This window comes from Scleropages formosus, chromosome 21 (genome assembly GCF_900964775.1).
Source record: "Scleropages formosus chromosome 21, fSclFor1.1, whole genome shotgun sequence".
NCBI lineage: Eukaryota > Metazoa > Chordata > Actinopteri > Osteoglossiformes > Osteoglossidae > Scleropages > Scleropages formosus.
In genome coordinates, this window is record NC_041826.1 from 20,498,618 (window position 1) to 20,521,636 (window position 23,019).

Here is a 23,019-nt window from a genome sequence, read left to right on the forward strand (position 1 = left end):
TTGAGCCAAAATGTGTGTTTGGCTCAACTTGACATTACTGAGGCATTACAAGAAATTATTGTGTGTACGTGTGTGTGTGTGTGTGTGTGTGTGTGAATATGTAACTTTGCTAATTTAAAAGTGTTGAAAAATGCTAGTATTACCCATTTTACTTGTGTAGTTTGGCCTGTCTCCACTATGACAGGTCCACTGGCCCTGATTCTGATTCATAACAGACATCAAATCACAAAGTAATCATATCAACGACATAACTGCTCATGCTTGAGGAAATTTTTACTTTTATACTATATTTGAGACTTCCCCCCCCCAAGCTTTCAAAGTAACAGATACTTTTGTCCGATACTGAAAAAGCAAAGATGTCCAAGTTTGGTTTGATTTTCTGTGCTTTATCTGTGGATTAGAAGACTCTAAACGAAGCAGAACAGGGCACTCTCAGTGAAGCTGCGGGTACTGTAAGAATGTCTCAGGATAAAAAGGAAGGGTTTGTAAGTTAAGTGCTGTTTCTTGTGATTCTAAAAGCTATTTCACCACGGAAGCCTCGAGCAGTGTAACCATTGTGAGTCATCCCTGAAGAGCTCCTTCACACATCCTCTCTGTTGCATAATATGGATATCCCAACACCACAGCATTCTGGTCTTGATGGTCTTTTCAAAAGCCTGCTTCAACAAGTTTTTTTTTTTTTTTTCTTTTTTTTTTTTTGCAGAACGTGTAGAGTTTCTGGATTGTATGGAAATCAGCACACTGGATTGGGGCCCTGACACTGCATGACCCTGTTCAGTTCCGTTTCCTGTGGTCAGGTAGAGAAGTTGCAGGCTTAGGGATGTTGAGATCACAAGGGGTTGCACGAGTAGCACCATGTCCTCCCCCCCCCCCCCCCCCATCCCTATGAAGGGAAGCAGATCCCGCAGCACTCCATGCAGATCTCCAAGAAGTCAGAGGACTCCATCACACCGCACTCTGGATCACATGCACAGCCGCCATCCTCGCCTTGGTCATCCGTGCAGCAATAGTAGCAGTGACAGCAGGCATGGGCCTCTGGAGAGCAGTGGTCGCAGGATAGCTGCACCAGCAGGAGGTTGCACATACTCAGGAACTGGCAGAAGAGGCAGGCCAAGATGCAGTGCACGCAGCAGTCTGGGCCAGCATGCCGCACACCACACACGAGACAGAACAGAGGAGCGTTAAGACAACAGCCAGCCGCACAGCAAATCACTGCCTTTATACTCAAGGGTCCTCAGTATACCCCAGTCAGTTATCAGCCTGCCAATCAGTCATTCCAATTAACTTTGTGTGGATTTGCCAACGCCACTGACGATATCCATTTTGCTATTTATGGTGCGCTTTGCAGAAGCAGAAGGTTAACTGTCATAAAAGCTCAAATTAAATACATGAACAATTTTGTCCATTTTCTACCTTTTTTGAAATGGGATCTGAGCACAGAGAGTCAAATGATGGTGTGAAGGGAAGTGACAGGCAAGAAGATACGAGGCTGTTGTGCCCATATTGCTTTATGTGTCTGCGGGGAAGCTACTGTGGAATAAAGAAGGGGCTATTTACACATAACCTACCAGAAAAACTGCACATCCTTGTGCACATCCGAACCCTACTGTTTGGATGTAATGCATTGGGGGTGACAGTGGGGCAATGACGTGAGATGGGGAGAGAGAAGGAGGAAGAATCACAAGCCCAAAGAATTTCAAAAGGATTGAATTCCACTTGAGGGACTGATTAGCAGATCCTGTAATAATGGCAGCATTATCATGCGAACGCACAAGCTGATCACGCAAAGCTGATTAGTAATGTCCCAAATTTCGCCAGCAAATTGCCACGCTAATGCTGCTGTTTCTCTTTTTTCTGATTAACATTTAACCTCTTTTTAGAAATTCAATGTGGCTTCTTCACATGACGATAAATTACTGTTTTTTGGGTGCAAAGAAAATCCCTTTTTGCCATTTCATCTGACTTGAAGTCAATTTCACCTTCCTTAGACAAACAAAAGCACCGCGGTTCAGGTGGTCAAATCTCTTTTTAACACACGTGTCACACAATACAGTTACGTGTATTGCTGGCTTTTGCAAAATTCTCCCAGAACACAAAGTTTTCAGTTATAAAAGCAATACAGCATTACTGCTTTTTGTAAGCAGTGAACACTAGCATGGCTAGACAGTTCAGGATCCAAGAAGCAGTTCCATGTCAGAAACAAACCTCATGCTTACACTAAGAGAAATCTCCATGAGAAAGCTCTGCCTGGTCAGAAGGCCACTGTATAAAGTGTAGATTACTGCATATTTGAGTCCACCTCCGTGAGGTTTGGGACTGTTAGATACTTATATTTTACTGATGAAAGACCAGCCAGGTAGACAGGATCGTGAACAGAATGTTGTTACAAATGAGGTGAAACGCAGTCATAAACAACAGGAAGAATTTCACAACTTGCAGAAGACAGACTGTTTGTGTGGTGTTATTAATATTGTTAAGACTCGAGCGTAAAGATATTTTTGCCCTATTAAGAGTTGCATTTAACTGCTACTGGTAAATACTTTAAAGCCTTAAGACATTAAAGTGGATGCCATGATTCCATGTTGTGAATATATTTTTCCGCAGTACTGAGAAACACCAAGTATTTAATAGATTAAATACACATTATATTACAATCTCGAAAAGTTATAATTAAAATTCTGAAAACTTTGAAGAACCTTAGGAAACTAAACTTGGCAATATTTAATTCATACAATGAAAATTATATAAATATATAACATTATGTACTTCAATAACTCAGTTATTCACTTGGATGTATAATTCATCAACTGTGATTAGCTTGAATCTTGAAAAGCGAACTGCTAGGCTGTGTATGCTGGACAGACTCGTCTATAAAATGAAAATACATTCCAAAACTGACATTACTTCAGTGGGAAGAACTGCAACACTAATCTTTTCCAACGAAAGGCAATACTACAACACTGAAATTCACAAAGGCCAAAAACAGCAAGAGCGCTCAGGGAAATTGCCTCAGACATCTGGAAAACTCAAAGGCTAACATCAAAAAAGCAGTGAGATGACATAAAACAAGCTGGGATATGTGTACACCAGAGGACACTGTGAAAACATTCAAATAAAGCGATGTGTTGGTGAATGGCCAGGGTGGAAGAAGTAAAGAAGCCACACCTTTCTGAGAAGGCCATTGTGCGGCTATTCAGAAAGTGAAGCATGACAAAGCCAATCATGACATCTCATTCCACCTGTTTCCCTTGGAGCTCACTGTCAAGCGGTATCTCCACTAGCTGCAGTTTAGACACCGAAGCTGAACTCCAGACACCCTGCAGGAACACCCCAAGAGGTCAGATGTGTTAAGTGACACAGCCAGCCTTCCATCAGTATGCTGTCAGTACTGTTATATTTTGAAGTTAACAGTCAAAATGAACATTAACCAACTTCCTCAAGATCCATGTTAGCACCTTATCCATTAAATGTTGTATTAAGAGTTGTATGCAACTCTTGATATATGCTATGTTAAAGTAAGATGTGTAATGTTTTCATCAAAGAAAGCAAGAGCTAAACTTATTCTCAGTTACCCTAAACTGTCATCTGCTGAATGCAATCTTTCGGCAGAGTAGGCTGGCAAGGCTTTTCTCCCAGGTGCCCATTATTTAGAAGTGATATTTACACTACAACATTGTCAGCATCACACTGTAACACCTTTTTTGTGATATTTTTATTACATTAGACAGTAATGACAATTTATTGCACTCGTATGCTTGTTGGCCTTACAAACATTAATGACCAGCTAAAATGCGTTAAGCTGCAGAAAGCAATACTAAAAAAACGAAAAGTAGCACAACTGTATGATGTGGAAGTGGAGTGCATCCAGAGCAGATTATGTGAGAGGAGCAGTGAGCTGGACTTACCATAACACGAGGAAAAAAGTGAAACAATGGTGATGAGGAGGCAGGGGTGCGAGTCACGGCACAGGGCACTGCTTGCTAATGACTGGGGGTGGCGAGCTGCTAGAAACTCCCGTTGTGACAGCGTCAGCTGCACTAGCTCAGCACGTAGCCCATTGTCCTTCGCCTCATTAAAAGGTCACACCTTGGGTGACCATTGATAATCTCCTCCCTTGCAATGCCCTTCGTCATGACACACGTCTTGTTTCTGCAAGTGCACAACGCCTCCCCGCTTCTGATATAGACGTTAAAATGTCGAAGGCCAAAGAGCATTGGACACCACAGGAGCACAGTTACATGGCCTGATTGCATGCCGCAGAGATAATTAGCTAAATGCCTGAACACAACCTCTATTGATAGGCAGCTGCAACCTTACAGGACATGTCTGCATTGTCTGACAGTTCCTTGTGCTGCGGTGTCTATGAAGTTTCTGATGATTTCCACTGTTCCATAGAAATGATGATGTTGTAACTGTGTGCAACAAATACTTCTCTAGAACACACCAACATGCAAACAAGGACTGTCAAGACACACCAAGAGACAGACACACAAAAAGCCTCCCTACCATCCGGTGTGGAGCCATTCCTGTGGTTCCTCTTGGAAATGTCCTTGCTGCTCTTGACCATCCCGCTACCGTGACCTCTAATAGGTAGGTTGGACTGGAGCTTCCGCTGCACCTTATGGGACATGGGGGATGGTTTTCTCCTGGCGTCAGCACTGGTGTTTGTGACCACGTTACACAGGGACTCAGGGTGGCCCTTCAAGACCTTACTAGCCTCCACCTCTCTAGATTCTGGGGCCAGAATGCTTGACTGAGGCTGAGCTGCAAAAGAGAAAATCATTATTTTTTTCAAACTGTCACATATTTCACTCCATGTGAAATTTCCTCGGCACAATTCCTGACTGAGAAAACAGACTTTTTACTTGTTGGGCAAATCAGTTCCTCTCTTGAAAATACATTTATTACCCATGTCATGAGCCTGGCTATGAACCAATATATTCATATAGTACATGATCACTCTCAGGATGAAAACTTTATGTCAAGACCCATTTTCAAGCTTAAGTGGGCACTTCTATTACACACAATTGAGACAAACTTAATTACATTCAACACCCCAACACATTTCTTCATAACCAATGCAACAATAAATAGGGCATGCTGTTCAATAAGCTACATTAGTTTCATTTAAAAAAAAAAAAAAAAAAAAAAAAAAAAGCTCCCTTGTTTTGCCACTCAGCAACTACAGGTGACTCGGGTGAGACTGGGACTGTTCACTTTCCCAGGTTTCACAGCTATTCAGAGGGTGACAGTTGTGAAGAGTGAAGAGAGGAGCAGTCGATAAGATGGAGCAGTGGTGCGTTCCCAAGTGGAGCTCCTGCACAATCAGCTCTACTGGGAGCACAGCATTAGTTTCCATCTGCATTATAAAAGGAGCAACCCAGCATATGACTTATGAGACCTTCTGAATAATTCATTTTTTTTGTCTGTATATTCAAGATTTTTTTTTACTCTTTTCACTTCATAGCGCTTCCCCATACACAGACACTGCATTTTGCTGTACACAGTGCAATACAGCGTAATCACCAGCAAACTCAGAAATAGCTGATGAAAGCATCATTTTGTGACGGCACCTGAACTTCAAATGGAAACACAGACCCTGCATTGCCCACAACTAGCGTGCACAACCAACAAATACAATTATGGTTAACAAGAAGAGAACTCGAGCTGTGCTTTTTAACAATGCACCCCCGGAGGCCCGCTGACAGGAATAAAAAGTAATACAATTAGAAATGACTGTTGTGGACCTCTTCATCCAGGTTATGTTTAAAAGACTAAATAAACAAATATGGATTTCCTACATCCAATCTGTTTACCCACAAAGCAGGCCACAAATGCATTATCTACACATTAGGCAATCAAATGGAAGAGCAAGACAAATTAGTCACACTGTCATTTAAGATAATCCATGGCTTCACCATTTCCTTCAGCTGCCTACAGTGACACTGAAAGACAGCAAGACACATTTGACATTCAGAGTCCAAAACTTTGTTTTTTCTCCGCCAAATTAATAATGAGGTCAAAAAATATGGACTGACTGACACCTCCTTGTTATGGGAAGGTGCTATAATGAGGGTAGGCGTGCCACTCCATGGCATAACTAATCAAAACACAGACTGCATAACCCTGACAACATTCACTGTAGGTTACACTGAAGCAGCAGTGTCTCCTTGAGTCAAATTAGTTTTTATGATGGGAGAAACTCAAGCATTTGGATTTCATTGCTATTAGGAAACTAGCACGTGGGTCTCAAGTTTCCTAAAGAGAAGTATCCCATAGTCAAAAACAGTGCTCAACGGTGGGCTGGCAACTCAGCCGAAGAACCACTTTCTTGTACCAGTCTCGGAAGTGGAGTGAGCAAACCGTCTAGAACTTATTGTTCCAAAATGAAAACTTGTCTAAAAAGCAAACGTGCTAATTTGTAAGAGTCTAGGTCTAAAATACTGTCATGAGAAAGAGTAAGAAATCAGTAAGACACCATGGGCAGCAGATAGCATAGTGCTATAAATGCTCAGAAGGTTGCCAGTTTGAATCCACCCTGCTGCTGTAGTGCCATTGAGCATAGTACTTACCCTAAATTGCTCCAGTAAAAATATCCCAGCTGTAATAAATTGGTAAGTAATTGTATGTAGCTTGTAAGTCACGTTACAGTGTTAATTGAGTAAATGTAAGAAATCCTTTACATTAAAAAAAAAGAAAAAGAAAAAAATCAATGTGTACATCTACCTTCATCAGACTGACTTTGCCTTCTTGGCCAGTAAAAAAAAAAAAAACATTAAATGTATCTCACAGAGAGGGGTGCAGTGGCGCAGTGGGTTGGACCACAATCCTGCTCTCCAGTGGGTCTGGGGTTCGAGTCCCGCTTGGGGTGCCTTGCGATGGACTGGCGTCCCGTCCTGGGTGTGTCCCCTCCCCCTCCGGCCTTACGCCCTGTGTTGCCGGGTAGGCTCCGGTTCCCTGCGACCCCGTATGGGACAAGTGGTTCTGACAATGTGTGGGGGGTGCGGTGGCGCAGTGGGTTGGACCACAGTCCTGCTCTCCGGTGGGTCTGGGGTTCGAGTCCCGCTTGGGGTGCCTTGTGACGGACTGGTGTCCCGTCCTGGGTGTGTCCCCTCCCCCTCCAGCCTTGCGCCCTGAGTTGCCGGGTTAGGCTCCGGTTCCCCGTGACCCCGTAAGGGACAAGCGGTTCTGAAAGTGTGTGTGTGTGTGTGTGTGTGTGTGTGTGTGTGTGTGTGTGTGTGTGTGTGTGTGTGTGTGTGTGTGTGTGTGTGTGTGTGTGTGTGTGTGTGTGTGTGTGTGTGTGTGTGTGTGTGTGTGTGTGTGTGTGTGTGTGTGTGTGTGTGTGTGTGTGTGTGTGTGTGTGTGTGTGTGTGTGTGTGTCACAGAGAGGGGTGCAGTGGCGCAGTGGGTTGGACTGCAGTCCTGCTCTCCGGTGGGTCTGGGGTTCAAGTCCTGCTTGGGGTGCCTTGCGATGGACTGGCGTCCTGTCCTGGGTGTGTCCCCTCCCTCTCTCCAGCCTTATGCCCTGTGTTGCCGGGTAGGCTCCGTGACCCCGTATGGGACAAGCGGTTCTGAAAGTGTGTGTGTGTGTATCTCACAGAAATAAAACACAAATGTTTCAGGTCAATAAAAAAATGTTAAGTAATTAAAACTGAAAGGCTGTGGTTTACTACTGGAGTCTGAAAAATGCAGATGTTGACTGCACATGCCCTGACACTCTAAACAAAAACACTTTCTAGCATCCATATTCTCAACTGATCAACTACTGAAAGTACAATAATGTCTAACAGCAGTAAAGAATAACAGACAAGGGTGAGGATTTTTTTTTGCTCCAACTGGAGCATTTCTTTAACAGGTCCAAGTGTGGTACATCCACTGTCTGTCATGAATCCTGGGCATCCATCCTATGTGAAGATCTATGCCAAGTGTAACACTGTCAACAAACCCCGGAGGGGCAAATTCATAACCTGCACTTCTCCAAGGAAACTGATCCCCGAAGAAGACAAACGGCATAACACACTCACTTAGAACACATAACTGTTCTAAATCTACTATTAATACAGCAGCAGGTTGATATAACAAGATCATCTGCAAACAAGGTAACTTGCAGAACTCAAAAAATTGCATGCTTTTTTCTAGGAAGTCCAAACAATGGAAAGAAGACAGTGGCAGAAGTCCTTCTGGACCTTTTAATTTTTCAGGTGAAGTGCATGTGACTGATGCAGGCCATTAGGTGTTCATCAAGAGCCTCCTGGTGTACCATGCATCGTTTCTTACTAAAATCTTGAGTAAATTTCAGCTAAAATCAAGCTGTCCGTTACATATAAAAAGATAACCAGATGGCTGTGTCTATTACCTTACTGGGAGACGCTCAACCTTAAAGAACACACTATTCTAAACAGATGATGGCAACAAATATACAGAATATCCAGTGTGACAATGACTGATTATTGGTATAAGACATGTGCAGGCAAATGAAAAATAAGAAGACAAGGAAAAGTCAACAAAGAAAGAAAACTAAAGATGACTCAAGAAAAAGTTTTAGGATGCAGAATTATGCCTTTGCTCCCTTCCTTCTATGACTTGAACTACATTCTGTTAGCAACATGTCTAATGAGACATGACATGAGTGTAGAAATTTCACACCTCATAATGGCTGTTGGACAGGCCTTCATTCCCTGTGCATGAGGCAAACAAGAGTGTAAATAGTAGAAGAGGATATGCATTTTTTTTAATATCCCAGTGCAAAAGAGTCAGCAGATATTAGTAACGGATTTCTTTTTTTTAGGTTTCTCTTCTTGTTTCACACACACAGAGAAAACACAGATTATGATGCACTGTTCTGTCTGTTGATCCACCCTCCTAAAATACCAATTTGCAATGACCTACCATATGAATTTCCACTGTCCCCTAAATAGCTCCAGGCACTGTTCCTCATCCTAACAAACAGCACCATAGTGATTGCATTTCTGAACTCAAAAGGAAATTCCTCTATTAAAAATCTCAAGGAAAAAATCTCAACCTTCAGCATTTATAGCAATGAAAACCATGGGAATTACATCAGAAAAAAAATTATATACAGTAGGCTTCTCGCTCCAATTTTCACTTCCATGTACGGAAAACTCATTTACATTTGACCTTATAATGGTATGACAAGGATTTCCTTCAGAGAGTTGAGAATGGGGGCTTGAAGAAGCACTGATGTTCAAATTGTCAGATATTGTCCCTCTGACAGTGGCTCATACCAACAGCACCACAAATGATATGCAGTTCTGTAGCCTACAGTATTTAATCAAAGAACAATAATGGGTGAAAAAAGACACAGAATTCTATTCAAAAAATTACTTTAAAGTAATTTCTGCTAGGAACACCACACACGGGCTGAAAAGGTTGCAAGAGCCCCACAGAGAATAAAAATCCAAAACACAGTATTATATTCACACATAAACATTTCAAAGTTGTTGAGATATAATACAGTACCAAGCAGTGAAACAGCATTCATTGCTCTCTGCTTAATGACTAAGTGTACAGAGGTGTATTTATATTTTAGGCTTCAAACCACAGGCCATCTGTACATGTTGGTGGAAGTAAATTGTCTTGTCTGATAAAAACCTGTATCAACGAGAATGACATGTTACGTGACAGAACTGTTTTGACTCTATTAACCCACCTCTTCCATTCTGATCACACTGTATAATATTTCATTTCAAATAAATCCAGAAGAGCACGTCTTATTTTCCTCCCTTTTCACTGCCAATAAACTGCCAGTCAGTATTACTCAGCTGCTTCTGTCCTGCCACACTTTTAATTCTCTGTGACAATCACTTAAACGTGGTCCTTCAAATGCAACCTGCCGTTGAGATCCAGCACTCAAAAGAGTGTTTAATATTCCAAGCAACAATCTCTCTTGATAACAATGACAAAGAATGTAGGGCGTCTGAAATTCACTAATTTCAAATTTGGTAATTTTTGTTCCTGATTGAGTTGAAAAAAATAAGCCCTTTGGATGTTCCCGTTCAGGTTAATTACATTTTTACAGTGAAGGACACAACTTCAAACATGGAGCTTGATTTTTTTTTCTCTTGACCAGAACTAGTCAACCCCTTTAGAAGTGAAGAGAAACCAATTATCCGTCAATTCCTAAACATAATTTTTTTTTATTATTATTACATTTGACTGTTCCGCAATCAGATGAGATGGTATTCAAAATAGCAAACAATTAGCACTGCTAACACTGAGGTCAATTTTGTTGTTACTTAATGACTAAACGGAAGGAGCAGCTACCCTAAAACGTACAGTATTACTCTGCATTTTTCCTCTCTATTGGACAGACTCCCGTAGGTGCAGATCCGACAGATTAAATACATTCATCATTCACAAAACAGGGTCCCACCCAATGAACAGCTAGTACAGAGGCTTATGGAAATATAAACTCCTTTTTCCATACAACAGGCGTATAAATTAAGAACAATGGCACCTTTGCCCAATATTCAGCCATTCCATTTCCATAAATGTGCTTGATGCAACAGACAGTACAACTACACATGAATGCAACAAACCCCATATAAGTAATTCACAACACAACTCTTGCCCTAGTTATCAGTTCAGAGCAGTTATTCAACGTAGCAGCTACAAATTAAACCTGGAATGAACATTCGTGGAAACATTTAACCCGGCAACTCAGGATGTAAGGCTGGAGGGGGAGGGGACACACCCAGGACGGGACGCCATTCCATCGCAAGGCACCCCAAGCGAGACTCGAACCCCAGACCCACCGGAGAGCAGGACCCGGTCCAACCCACTGCACCACCACGCCCCCCCCGATTAATTATAGTAAATATGAATATCTAGCTGACAAATAAAACAGCTTTTTGTTCTATTATTGTATTATTAGTATTATCACAATTATTTTATTTAGCTTGTACTTTTCACTAAAGCGATATACAGTTATTTAATTATTTATGCAGCTCAATTTTTGCAGGAGCTCAAACCCTAAACCCACCACAGAGCAGACCCTGGTCAAACCCGCTGCACCATCGCGCCCCCTATATCATAAACATTCAAGAGTAAAATTATCAAAATGTCACTGTCCACTGAACTGTGTACAGTGTCTCACACCTTGTTCTTATGGGACACACTCTGGACCAGTGCAACTCTGCACTGAATAAATGGATTAGTGATAAGAAATAAATGAAGTATAACGGGGGGGTGCGGTGGCGCAGCGGGGTTGGCTGGGTCCCGCTCTCTGGTGGGTCTGGGGTTCGAGTCCTGCTTGGAGTGCCTTCGTCATGGACTGGCGTCCCGTCCTGGGAGTGTCCCCTCCCCCTTCCAGCCTTGCGTCCTGTGTTGCTGGGTTAGGCTCCGGTTTGCCATGACCCCGCTTGGGACAAGCGGTTTCGGACAGTGTGTGAAGCATAACAAAGAACAAAGCAGAATTAATGGAAGTAAAATTTTTGTCAATAATACTATAAATTATGTTGGTGGTGTTGTTATAATGCAAAGAAGACCTTTTTCCTTTCCTTTTTTTTTTTTTTTTAAAGAAATTTAAGGGGACACGTTTTTCATCCAGGGACCATTTTTTCCCCCATAATAATGTTAATATGATCCACAATGGGAATTCGTCTAATGCAGTGATTTCTCGAAATGAATTAACCCCGTTAAGCAATGTATGAGTATCTCCCCCACCCTCACATTAAAAATGAGATTGATTAGAGAGAAGTTTTTCCAGGGGTCACACTTATGTTAAAACACGTATCCTGTGTGAATTAAGGATTTATACAGCTATCCAAGACTTCTGCAAAAAGCAGTGAGGGTGCAACTCTGTATAAGCCAGTATATGTTGCCAGGCCATAGCCTGATGGCTATATCCTCAGTGACATGCGCGCACACACACGCACACACACCTCACAAATTTTATTATGAGTAATTACTCCGTTTTTTGACTGCTTAGGGGTCATCCTGTTTCTCATTATTCAGCTTAACATTCTGCAACATTATTTTTATTAGCAAGTTCCAAATCCAAAGGGAGTGAACATGTAAGACTGTAAAAGTATATATCCACTGACACCCCTTGCTGACCCCCAGAAAACACCACTGCCCTCACAGTAGCTAAATGTTGGATGCAAGGCTGTCACTAGTTTGATGAATGACAGTAACAATTCTAGGGACCAAAAAAAATTCTAGTAGTAATTTATTTTGTTTGGGGGACAGAATTCCTAGCTATGCCCATAGTTGAGTCTCTGAGAACAGTCCCAGCGATTTAAAAGTCAGCAGTACTCCACAACACCATTTGTGATGCATTAATTTTGCCTTTGCTTGGAGCAACTGGGACTGCTCAAACAACCACGGGGACCAGCTGCAACATTCAGAGGCAGCGTGGTTCACCTGCCTTCCTGGGGAGTTTACAAGAAGACTCTTTCATCGATATTAACCCTATTAACAGAGTGCAGGCTTGAGGGTCTCTAAATATTACCAGCTTTGAACTTCCTAATGCGACTTCTTCAAATCCACCACCCATCCTCCAGTGAAAAGGAAGCTCTGATGAAATGACCTACTGAACAAGCAGTAAACATGCAAAGACAGAGGGCTGAGGGGTAACATTCCCAATGATCTTAACAACAAAAACGGTTTTAACCTCACTGCCAAGCAACAAAGTGAATTTTAACTGTGTATGCACATGCTCTTGACTAAAGTGCTATCCAGGTCACCAACCCTGTGGTGTTACAGTGCACAGGTACACTGTGTGACCCATGATAGTGGACGCACCTGTCTGAGAACATCAAGAGACCAATCGAATAAAATGACCAAGGAGTTCAGAAAAAACAAATATAAGGCTATACCTCCTACACACCACACCCCACAGTAAGAAGTATCCTTCTCTGTTAAGTTTCCACAGCCCTTCATAACTCAAAAAAAGCCTAGGCACTATTGTATTAATTTCACACTGAATCAGTAAAGCCATTTTGGAAGTGTCAAGCCCCCAGGCAACACTACTGTTATGACTGCTGTTGCTGTTTCCTATGAAAACGCTACCTAATTCAATTTTACAGGTGTTTCATTGTAAGGCGGTGCATGTTAAAGGAGAGCACGGTCCTGCAAGCAGTTCTTTTTTGACTGTATTTGTTGTGAAACAGGACAGCAAGAGAAGAGGTTGGGGTTATCAGCAGCCATGGACACAGGACAGTTACAGGCAGGAAGAGAATCCCACTAGAGAGAATAACAGATCATGATTTCCATAGACCTAGACTTAAGAACTATAGTGTAATTAAATTGCACCTGTCCCACTCACTGTGTACAAAGTTTTATGTTAGGGATTGTGGCACATGTTCTCTTCTAGTCTCTCCTGGTTCTTATTTACCCAAACCAGCAGGAGTTTCAGTAAGTCTTCCTTGTGTCTTTCAAGGAAAGGTCCAGCATCAGTGAGCTGATACTAATTGTGGATCCAGTGGTCAAATTCACCTTCTATTTTCATAAATTCTTTGTACATAAATCTCCTGACATAAATACACATGTGGAGTCTTGATTACTATTTTTTAAATTCATTTCAGTCACATGACATTTTGAAAATCACTTCATAACAAGAAAACATTTTGTGTGGGCTCTAACATTTCTGAAGATGTTAATGAAGTAAAATGAAATTCTATTTGAAATGCATCCATAACAACAGAATGAGAAAATAATTACCACAGAGGTAGGCTTACAATAGCCATTTAATCAACCTCTGTGCTCACATCTCACCCTATTTATACAGTTTATGATTCTATGGCCCACTGCTAAGTAATCACTTGAAAATTATTTCCTCTGTTTTTAATGGCCTCTTAGTTTTAACAGATGATTTTAGTGGATCCAGGGGTCTCAAGATTAAAGTAAAGATTAAGTTCTAACGCAACTACAATCAGACTCAATTCTATGACACCGGAAATTTGCATCAAAATTTAATCAAAAGTTGCCAATCTTCAGACCATTTGGAAAAAAGGGCTTTTTTTTTCTCTCAGACGCAAAGTCTTAAAAAAATAAAAGTTCCAAAAATAGGAGAACTGACTGAACGTCCTTCAAACAAGCCTTCGATTTCAGCCACAGCTGAGGAAACATTTGATGAGGATTTAAAGAGCACAAAAATGGAGATTACAGGGTCAATGAAGATGCGAAGTATGGAAGGTAGAGCCAAGACAAAGATGTAAAAGAGCAAAAGGTCATCTACATTTCCAGAACCAAACCACCTTAAGGCTTTTTGGCTGTTGTCACCATTCCCAGGCAGCTGAAGTCTTACATTGATAACCTGTCTGTGGGAGCTGTGATCTATCACAAAGGCAACAAAGTAAGCACTGTGTCATCACAGTCCAAGAGGAAGCGCAGCTGCACTTCACCGCAAATGTGCATTTGTCCCTCTTCGGTAAGACCAGCCACCAGTGGATAATAATCCTCCATCAAAAACCACAGCCCCTTCAATGGAACCCTTTCCTTCTGGCAGCCAAGAGGTCGTTCTGCAGCCAAGCGAACAACCTTGAGATTTTAAAATTAAAGGCACAATCTCTGGCAGACGGTCCCTATTATACAAGAGCCAGGTTAATATCTTTTGCAAAGCATGAGGCGACATTAGTTGACCTTACTGCCTCACTTCAGAATTTGCTGAAGATAAAAATATCTGTTCTGCAGCGTCTTCTTTATCCAGGAGAGCCCTTTAAGGTATTCAACAGTGCAAGGAATAATGTGATGCTGAGATACCTAAACTGGCTTTATCTGGTGACAATTTACTATAGGTAACTCACTTTCTGCAAAACCAAATTTGCTGGAGATCCTGCTTCATGAAAACCAAAGTAACACATGAGAAATTGACTTTTTCCATAACTATAACAAGACCTAATTAAAACAGCTCATATTTTGTTCCCTCTGTCTGAAAAAGTGTATCATATCACCTGTTTTTACTACGTATTTTAACTTCAACAAAATTATTTACTACCATAAGCGAACTATTAAACCAAAACAGTTTATATTTATGGTTATAATATTGTGCTGCAGTTGGGAATATTTTAACTTCATTGCTACTTTCTATTAAAGGAAGAATAGTATTTTCTACTGAACAATCACAATATACACCTGCAGAATGAGCAAGTTCATACTAAGTAGTCCTATTTTTTCTAATCAAGTAAAAAAGGCATTCAACTTAGCTGAACTGTTGGTCATTCCACCATCACTGATGATTGCCACAATACACACTAGGTTATCAACTTCTGAACACAAATGGGACAGAAAGCCTGTTTGTCAGATGTCCCTCAATTTATTCACTAGCTGAGGTCACTGGAGTCTGTAAAAACCTTAGACAAAGCTGTCATAAATAAAAAAAATATATATCTGTAAGGCTGTTGAATGCTTTATCCCATAACCATGTGGATCGTTTGTCATCTTGTTACTGGGCACCAACGTTCAAAAACAACAGACGTGAGCTGTAAATATAGTGGCAGCCAACTGAATAAATCCACTATGCCTTCTCTGGGTACATTTATCTGTGAACTACTGGCTAGACACCAAAATGCAGGTCAGGTTTGCGCCACAACAAAAATATTTTGAAAACAGATTAGAGAAGAAAATGCAATTAAAAACAATGAGAAAGTAGTTGTATCTTTAAAATGTATAAATTGAATTTTCACAAGGACCCAGTGAATTTATGGTGTATTGGTACTTGCAGTGAGTCAGAAAAGGGAACAAAACTCATTATGTTCTCTTAATAGTATTACGGTTTCATATGAGATTTTTTCTTTAAAGAACCTCCGTGTCACCGAGGACACTCCGAAGATGAACTATGTGCTCCTCTGATGTACCATGATTGGTTTTTTTACACACTAGAGGTCACACAGCAGCATGCAGGATAGCCAACTGGAGAACCTGGTATCCCTCACTGCTGTCCACCAGAAGTACACATCGTAACTTAAGCTATGGTAAGACAACTGAAAGTGTTTGGCATGAACAAAATCACAGTAACAGATAAATGCATAAGTCAATATGCAGAGTGCTATAACAGCACTTCTGGGATTAAAAGTGATAAGCGCAAGCCTCTCCCCTGTGACAGGTGTGTGGTTACTCCACCTGATGCAGTGGTTTCCCACAGTCATGCACTATTCTCTCAACCCCCACAGCTGTGGGCTAGACCACAGCAGAACCTCATTCTGTGCTATCCTAGAATCACCGTCATGCAAAATGAGAAGTGCACTCAAACATGATGATTTTAGATACAGGCAACGGGCCATGCTCAGACAAGCAGATCTCACCAACAGAGAAGAGTTTTTTCCAAGGGAGGAATTTCCTGCAGGAATGAAGTTTTCAAAATATTTGTTAGACACAATAGAGTTTTGTTTTACTGGAAAACGTAAAGACCATCTGTCAAGGAAACTCTATTGTGGTTTTGTTCCTGGAAGGAAACTCAACAACACAGAAAGGTGCTGCAATGAAATTAAAAACTGAACAGTAATAAAGCTGTTTTTGAACCGTTCAAACATACATCAGGACTGAAACCTGAGACGCAGAGACACAAAAAATCTGGGTAGCCATCAACCTAAACAATAAAAACCCATCACTGCATGGTTACATTACATTTATTTAGCAGATACTTTTCTCCAAAGCGACTTCCAATGGATACTATGCAGTGTTATCACCCCACACCAAGGTAACTTGCACTGCTAGATACACTACTTACAAAGGGGCACTCATCCATACATCAGTGAAATACACTCTCTCTGTGTCACTCACACACAGGTGAGTGAGATATGAATGTTCTTGTAGAACCGAGAGGATGCAGTGTGCTAACTTTTAAAAATATGTTAAGTTACTCAATGCTTTTTTGAGCATTCAAATTCAGATTAAATAGCATACTATTAATTTATTTTTTCCATTTATAAGGAGCCTCTTCTTGTGGTCACTCAAGTACAAGTTCATCCATAAGAATGAAATTGTTGAAATTTTACTTAGAAGGACAGATCACTACCCACCGCTATACTTTGAAAAATTTATTCATCAGTTTCAGGGAAGACTAATAGTCTTGCCTTATTATTTTTTCAATTTTTTTTTTTTTTTATATACCACCGTACACAATTGCCTCACCTATCCATTGTGTGTATACAGAGAGAAACACCACACTTGCTGTTGAACAGTAGGAGAAACACTGCTGAACATCACTTACTTCTAATAAGACCACTGTTGGTTGGAATTTCTCTGGTTGTGGCAGAATGGCTGTCCAGTGCTTCCTCCAAGTCCGATGGACAGCTTGGACAGTCAGGCACATCTGGGGGAGCAAACACAGATTCTTCAGCATAAATGCTGCAGAACAGGAGCAAAGGACCAAAACAAAATCAAGTGTGATTCAGAACTTCAGGGTGCCAAAATCCGCTAAGGCCAAACTGGACATGTGCAATTAAATAATATTAATAACAAATACTGATAATCAAAGTCACCTGGATGTAGGAAAACACATTTTCACATCAGTTTTTTGCTACATAACATTGATAATTCATTTTTTTCACTGGGTCAAACCTGCAGAACTTACAATAAAACAATGTGCAAAAGAACTTCTTATAAACATATCCCCTGTTATAATCTACAGTACACCTGCATAGCACTGGTAAACTAAGCCCAAACTAATGTTTTTTGCAGTATCGCTGATGTGATATATGGAAAAAAATTACTCATCTATCAGACATTGTGCTTCGGGGATAAACACAATACCTGTATCATTAGTGCAAGTGTGAGTTTTGCTTTGTGTTGAGAACAGTGAACAACAGAAAAAGAGGAGTCGGCTCTAGACACATTGATAGATGGGGTCTTATCACTGCCTGGTGCCAACGTACACTTCACCATAGTTGCCCTATGACACTACAAATCGATACACATTTAATCCCCTACAGACAGGTGCCATGCATCACAGTGCTTAGTGATTACTATGGGAAATAAATTGCTCCGCTCTCAAAAACATTTTCAGTTATTATAGAAGGAATCCCCACTTTCTATCACGTTGCTTTGAAGGTCCCACAGAAAAATCCATTCACCGGCAGCTACTGCAATCACTTACTTTGTTCTACTTTCCTATTTTTGACAAAGCTGTAATTATTGATGCTTGGTATAAATAGCCCAGGTAAAAGTTCCATGACTGTTTTAAAAACCGACAATAAAAATCTTAATTTACATATGATAATTTTAAAGACAATCAGCAAGTTAATTAAAAAACTATTACTGGCTATGGTGGCTGCTAATACTTGCTCAGGTGTTGTTTCCATTTTACTAAGAAGCCATGAAAACATTATAGTGCTCCTTACTGGTTTATAATTACTGGGGATAGAAAAAAACTAAATTAATAGGAACCAATACAGGATGTTTGTTAGCCCCTCACATCCTATATTATTTTTTCAGACATTTTTAACGTTTATGAAACAGAACACACAAAAAGGTCAGGACACTCTTCATGGTGGAATTCCTTATATACTGACAGCCAATTAAAAACTGGCTGTGGAAGAAAAACAGCAAAACAGATCATTTCTCTGCACAGTAATTTGAGCTGAACATGTGAAATTGGGGTTATGCCCACTGCGAGCACTGGAGATCACAGCTACAACACCAAGGATGACTTTAAAATCAACTAACAGTTTCTCCTGCAGCATGCTGTATTTAATTAAATGCAATATATGTGGCAAACCCTTTGCATTTCTAACAAACAAGTCACCATCACAACTCATCAATCGTATATCACCGATTCACGTCCTCTACAAATTAAAATAGGATTTTGCAAGATAAATATAATTGAGGTAATATGCCAATAAACACTATCCAAAAATACTTAAGCTTGTAGACAAGACAGGATTTGCGCTTAATTTTTTTTGACTAAGGTTAATATTTACATAGGTTTTTAAGACAAACTAAATTCTGATTTTAAATTCCAGATGTGCAAATAGTATCAGTATGAGGACGTAAACAGTTTAATTCTGGAGCCAACTGAATAAGAAATTAAGAAATGAATGCCTGAACGCGCAAACCATAACTAATGATGATAAGGCAAAACGACTGTTGAAATCAGTAATGTATAAGAAGGCTCAGAAGAGGGGTGGGGTTAGGTGAGATGTCCGCGCGCTTCTCCTCTTACCGCTGGAGATGAGAAGAAGCCGCCTCTCGCGCTCATGCTCTGGCGGACGCGACACCGTCTCGAGGGACATCGGTAGCGAGTGCGCGAGGACTCTCGCGACACACCAGAACACCGTCTCACCCTATAAAACACTTATGTTTATTTAGCTAACAATTTCTAAACATAATATTAAGTGTCCATTTAATTATAATTTAACAATTCGGTGCTGACTTATGATTATTAATCATTACACAACGTCTGCTCTGGCAGGTAATCACAGCGCTCACTCAAAGTACTCAAATTATTATTTATTCAGCCGAATACATTTAAATATTATATGCAATGCATACATGTGTCAATAATCCACATGAGACATACGATACAAAGTTTACTTTTTGTTTCAAACGTCTGCAAGTGGCTACCTGCTCGGTTCGGGTCAACCCCGTAAGTGCGTTTTCAGTCGTCAGCTCCGTTCGGTCAGGCAGCCAACTATTATTTTATAGCGTCATGGATGATTTAGCAGCACTTCCACAGGTAAATCTCTTTTTTTCCTCAAAGTTCCCTCTTAGTACAGCAATACAACGCTTTGTTGTTACTGTTGTTTTTGTTATTCCACCATCGCCCCCTTCACTTTTTCACGTTTTTTTTTTCGCTACAGAAAAGTTTCCCGTCTGAGGCGATTTTCATCATTTCCGGATTCCGAGAGACGTTCGCGCGCGCGCGGGCTATCTTCGGCCACAGAAAATGCGCGCGCGCGCGCGCGCGCCGAATCTTATGCCTGGCAAACGAAATGGCGCGGTACTTGAAACGACACATTTTTGGAGCAGATGACACACATATTACGGACAGAGATCATACATATGTGGCAACAATAATACATTTAAGTTACCGTAATGACACAGTTACACTAAACCCTGCAGATAAAACAGAAAAGCAGCCGACGCTGCGGGAAAAGTCGAAGCCGTTTCTACTAAATGACACAGATTGCATGTAACGTCTTATAGCATACATTGTTTTAACACGAGTGAAACAACAATGTGTAAAACACTTAACATTACGCATGCTTTTCAGTCCTCTTTCCACCATTCCGGTTAAGCGTCACTTCCGAGGTAATAGTCAACAGTTGAAGACACCTTCTTTGTTAAAAATTGAGTGATTTCAAAAAAAAAAAAAAATAAAAAAATCACTTCAGTTTGTTTCCTGTTGCACGAAAGTAGGAGGAAACCCGAACCCTTGAAAGAGCAGGATCTGTTGGCGAGGCCCAATTTCTAGCCTCCGTGTATTCAGTGGTGTGGCTTCATTGTATTTATAATAAAAAAGACATAAACGCCAAGGGACGAGGATTAGGTGAGTCATTGATTGGCCAAACTCTATCTTCTCCTCCTAATGTACTGTAGAAATCATGCCAAGTGTGTGGCAGAATGATTTACAATGAATCTCTGTCAATACCGCACTCATAGACCCTGCATAATCCATCTTGCAGATACCCTCCTTACAGAGAAAGGACTTCACTTCACACTATCGACTCTGCTGGACTGATCTGTAATCAGATATCACACTGGCCCCGAGTCCTCCTGCGCCAGCATTTTTCAGGATATAGTACTTTCCAGGTATGGGAAGCTTGGTTCCACAAGGTGCTGGAAAAGCTGAAGTTCACAGAATGTTCGTTCGGAAACTTCGTAATGTGAAGTCTTATTACAATAAATGAAGCATTTAAAAGTCAATTAAGAGAACGTTGCCAACTCCGGGCCGCGTGTGTCTTATTGTTGACTTTTACCCCCATTCCAGCTCGACAGTGACGAGCAGAAGTGCAGACGGAAGTCGATCAGAGGGCGAGTACACGCTAGCAGAAGACATGCGTCAGCTGCCCTGTGTGCGGAGCGCTGCGTTCTTATGTTATGTCACCGCGGCGGTGGGAACGACTCAATCAGCCGCGTCTGCACACTTGGCAGCGTGCCTGATTGCTGAGTAAGTGCCAGAACATCCTGACTAACCCTCTTTGTGGAGCTTCTTTTCAAACCCCCAGCCCTACGAGGCATGCGTGCCTGTCATAATAACAAACATAATTCCGCCACAAGACATGATCTCACAGACAGATGTGTGTACAAGCATCGCTTTCAGGATGACATCATAATGAACGTGGGACTGAAATCACAGGTTTGTGATAGACCTTGTTCGTTCGCCACTTTTGATCGGTTGACGCACTTGAAATATTTTCCTTAACAGGCTGAGGGTGGTGTGTGCCTTTGCTCTACGTGTTGGAGTGAAATATTCACATTTGGCATCTCACGGGTCAGAACAGTTAATCTGCAAACCAACGACATGGGAAACCAGTAATTAGTTCTAATGAGCTTATTCTCCAGTGCTGTGCCTGGAATAAAAATTCACAACTTACACCTTCTGCTCTCGTCTCAACACGGCCCGAAAAAAGGGAAGGTGTCACTTTGAACTAGAGCTACAATGCATACCCGTAGCCGATCAGATCATCAAAGAACACTCACAGGAGTCTCGGCAGGGAGGAAAAAAGGACCCTAACAAGTCAAGCTTTGAAGTGAAGAAGAAAAGAAAAACTCCAATTCCAAGCCATGAATCTGGATGAACCTCAGCCCTCTGTATGAGGACAGGCATCGTGGTGGTGTTTACATGCTCTCTTTTGAAGGGTAGCTGTGATCGCTTCCAACTACTTACACACTGCAGCAGAGGGAGAGAGTCATGGCCACTGCTCCGTAAAATAAAACATTGCGGAAGTGCGTCAGTTAAAAAGTGTGAAGTTTTTACAAAGTGTCTTCATTAAATGCTACAGAACCACGACACGGACAGCCACCACAAGTCGAACTCGACTCAGTTGAGTCTGATTTGTGTTGACCGCCCAAGGAAGGTTCCTCAGCCTCCTTGAGTTGGGTTCGACTTGTGATGGCCACCCAAGGAAGGTTCCGTAGTGTCTTTGACTTGAGTTTGATTTGTGGTGCCTGCCCATGCCATGGCTTTCATGGTAAAGCAGGCTCTAGAAGAAAGTGTTTGAGCATCGTCTTCTTCCATATGTCTTTGCATCGTAAGCATGTGGAGAACATACAAACTATCAGCTGGATTTAAACCAACAGCTTATGCTCTACAAAGCACCAGCATTACCCACTGTGCCACCATGTCACATGCATCCATCAGTTTTTCCACTATTGAGTATTCACGTAGAGTCATGGCACCTGAGACTTTCCCAGAAATCATGTGGTAAGATACACATTTGAATTCCCCTGAGTTACAACAAGTACACAGGTACTTTTACATATATGGACACATTACATATTTCTAAATGTGTTTTTGTAAATTCCAGTCCAGGGTGCACCCTGACTGGCCCAGCACCCTCAATTGCAGGGATGGGTTCCAGAGTTGGTGACACTGACTTGGAGAAGCAATTAATGACAGTAAGTGAGTTTTTTGTATAAGAAGAGCACATTACAGGTAAAGTAAAAAAAAAAAAAAAAAAAAAAAACCCGCAAGAAACTAGAAGTAAGGAAAGATGACATGCGGTAGAACGGTTATGAAAATGTTTCATAAACTTTCTTTTGCAGCTGTGAACTTCAAAGTGCTCATCACACATCAGTTGTCTTGTAGCTGAGCGATGAAAAGAGCCGCCACCTGCAACTACCCCACCCATCAGTAACAACTATACAGTAGTCCAGCTTGAGATCGATAGCAATAAGCGCATTGAGACTATTTCCACTCGTTCACTCAATAATGGCATTAGAGCCTTGGTCACCTGATCTCCGCCACGCTATCTATTCACTCCTCTTCTGTGCAGTCGAACTTGAAACAGCTGCGAAGCACATGCAGTGAGTATACAACATATGTGCCACTGGAAAATGTATAACAGGGCTTGACAGCAATGAATAAAAGATCAAGTGTAAGACATCAAGGACAAA

The 23,019-nt window shown here is 41.3% G+C and overlaps 1 protein-coding gene across 1 annotated transcript; it reads right to left on the reverse strand.

Annotated features, from left to right (window-relative positions):
* Positions 1-65: 65 nt before the first annotated feature.
* On the reverse strand, positions 66-19,787 carry LOC108921024 (myoD family inhibitor domain-containing protein-like). Its single transcript, XM_018730227.2, has 5 exons — positions 19,525-19,787; positions 19,124-19,244; positions 17,174-17,275; positions 4,507-4,764; positions 66-1,134 (listed from the first exon to the last, which is right to left on the reverse strand). Exons 2-5 carry the CDS (start codon positions 19,191-19,193, stop codon positions 884-886), a joined length of 681 nt encoding a protein of 226 aa, XP_018585743.1. The 5' UTR covers positions 19,194-19,244; positions 19,525-19,787; the 3' UTR covers positions 66-883.
* Between the last annotated feature and the right edge of the window lie 3,232 nt (positions 19,788-23,019).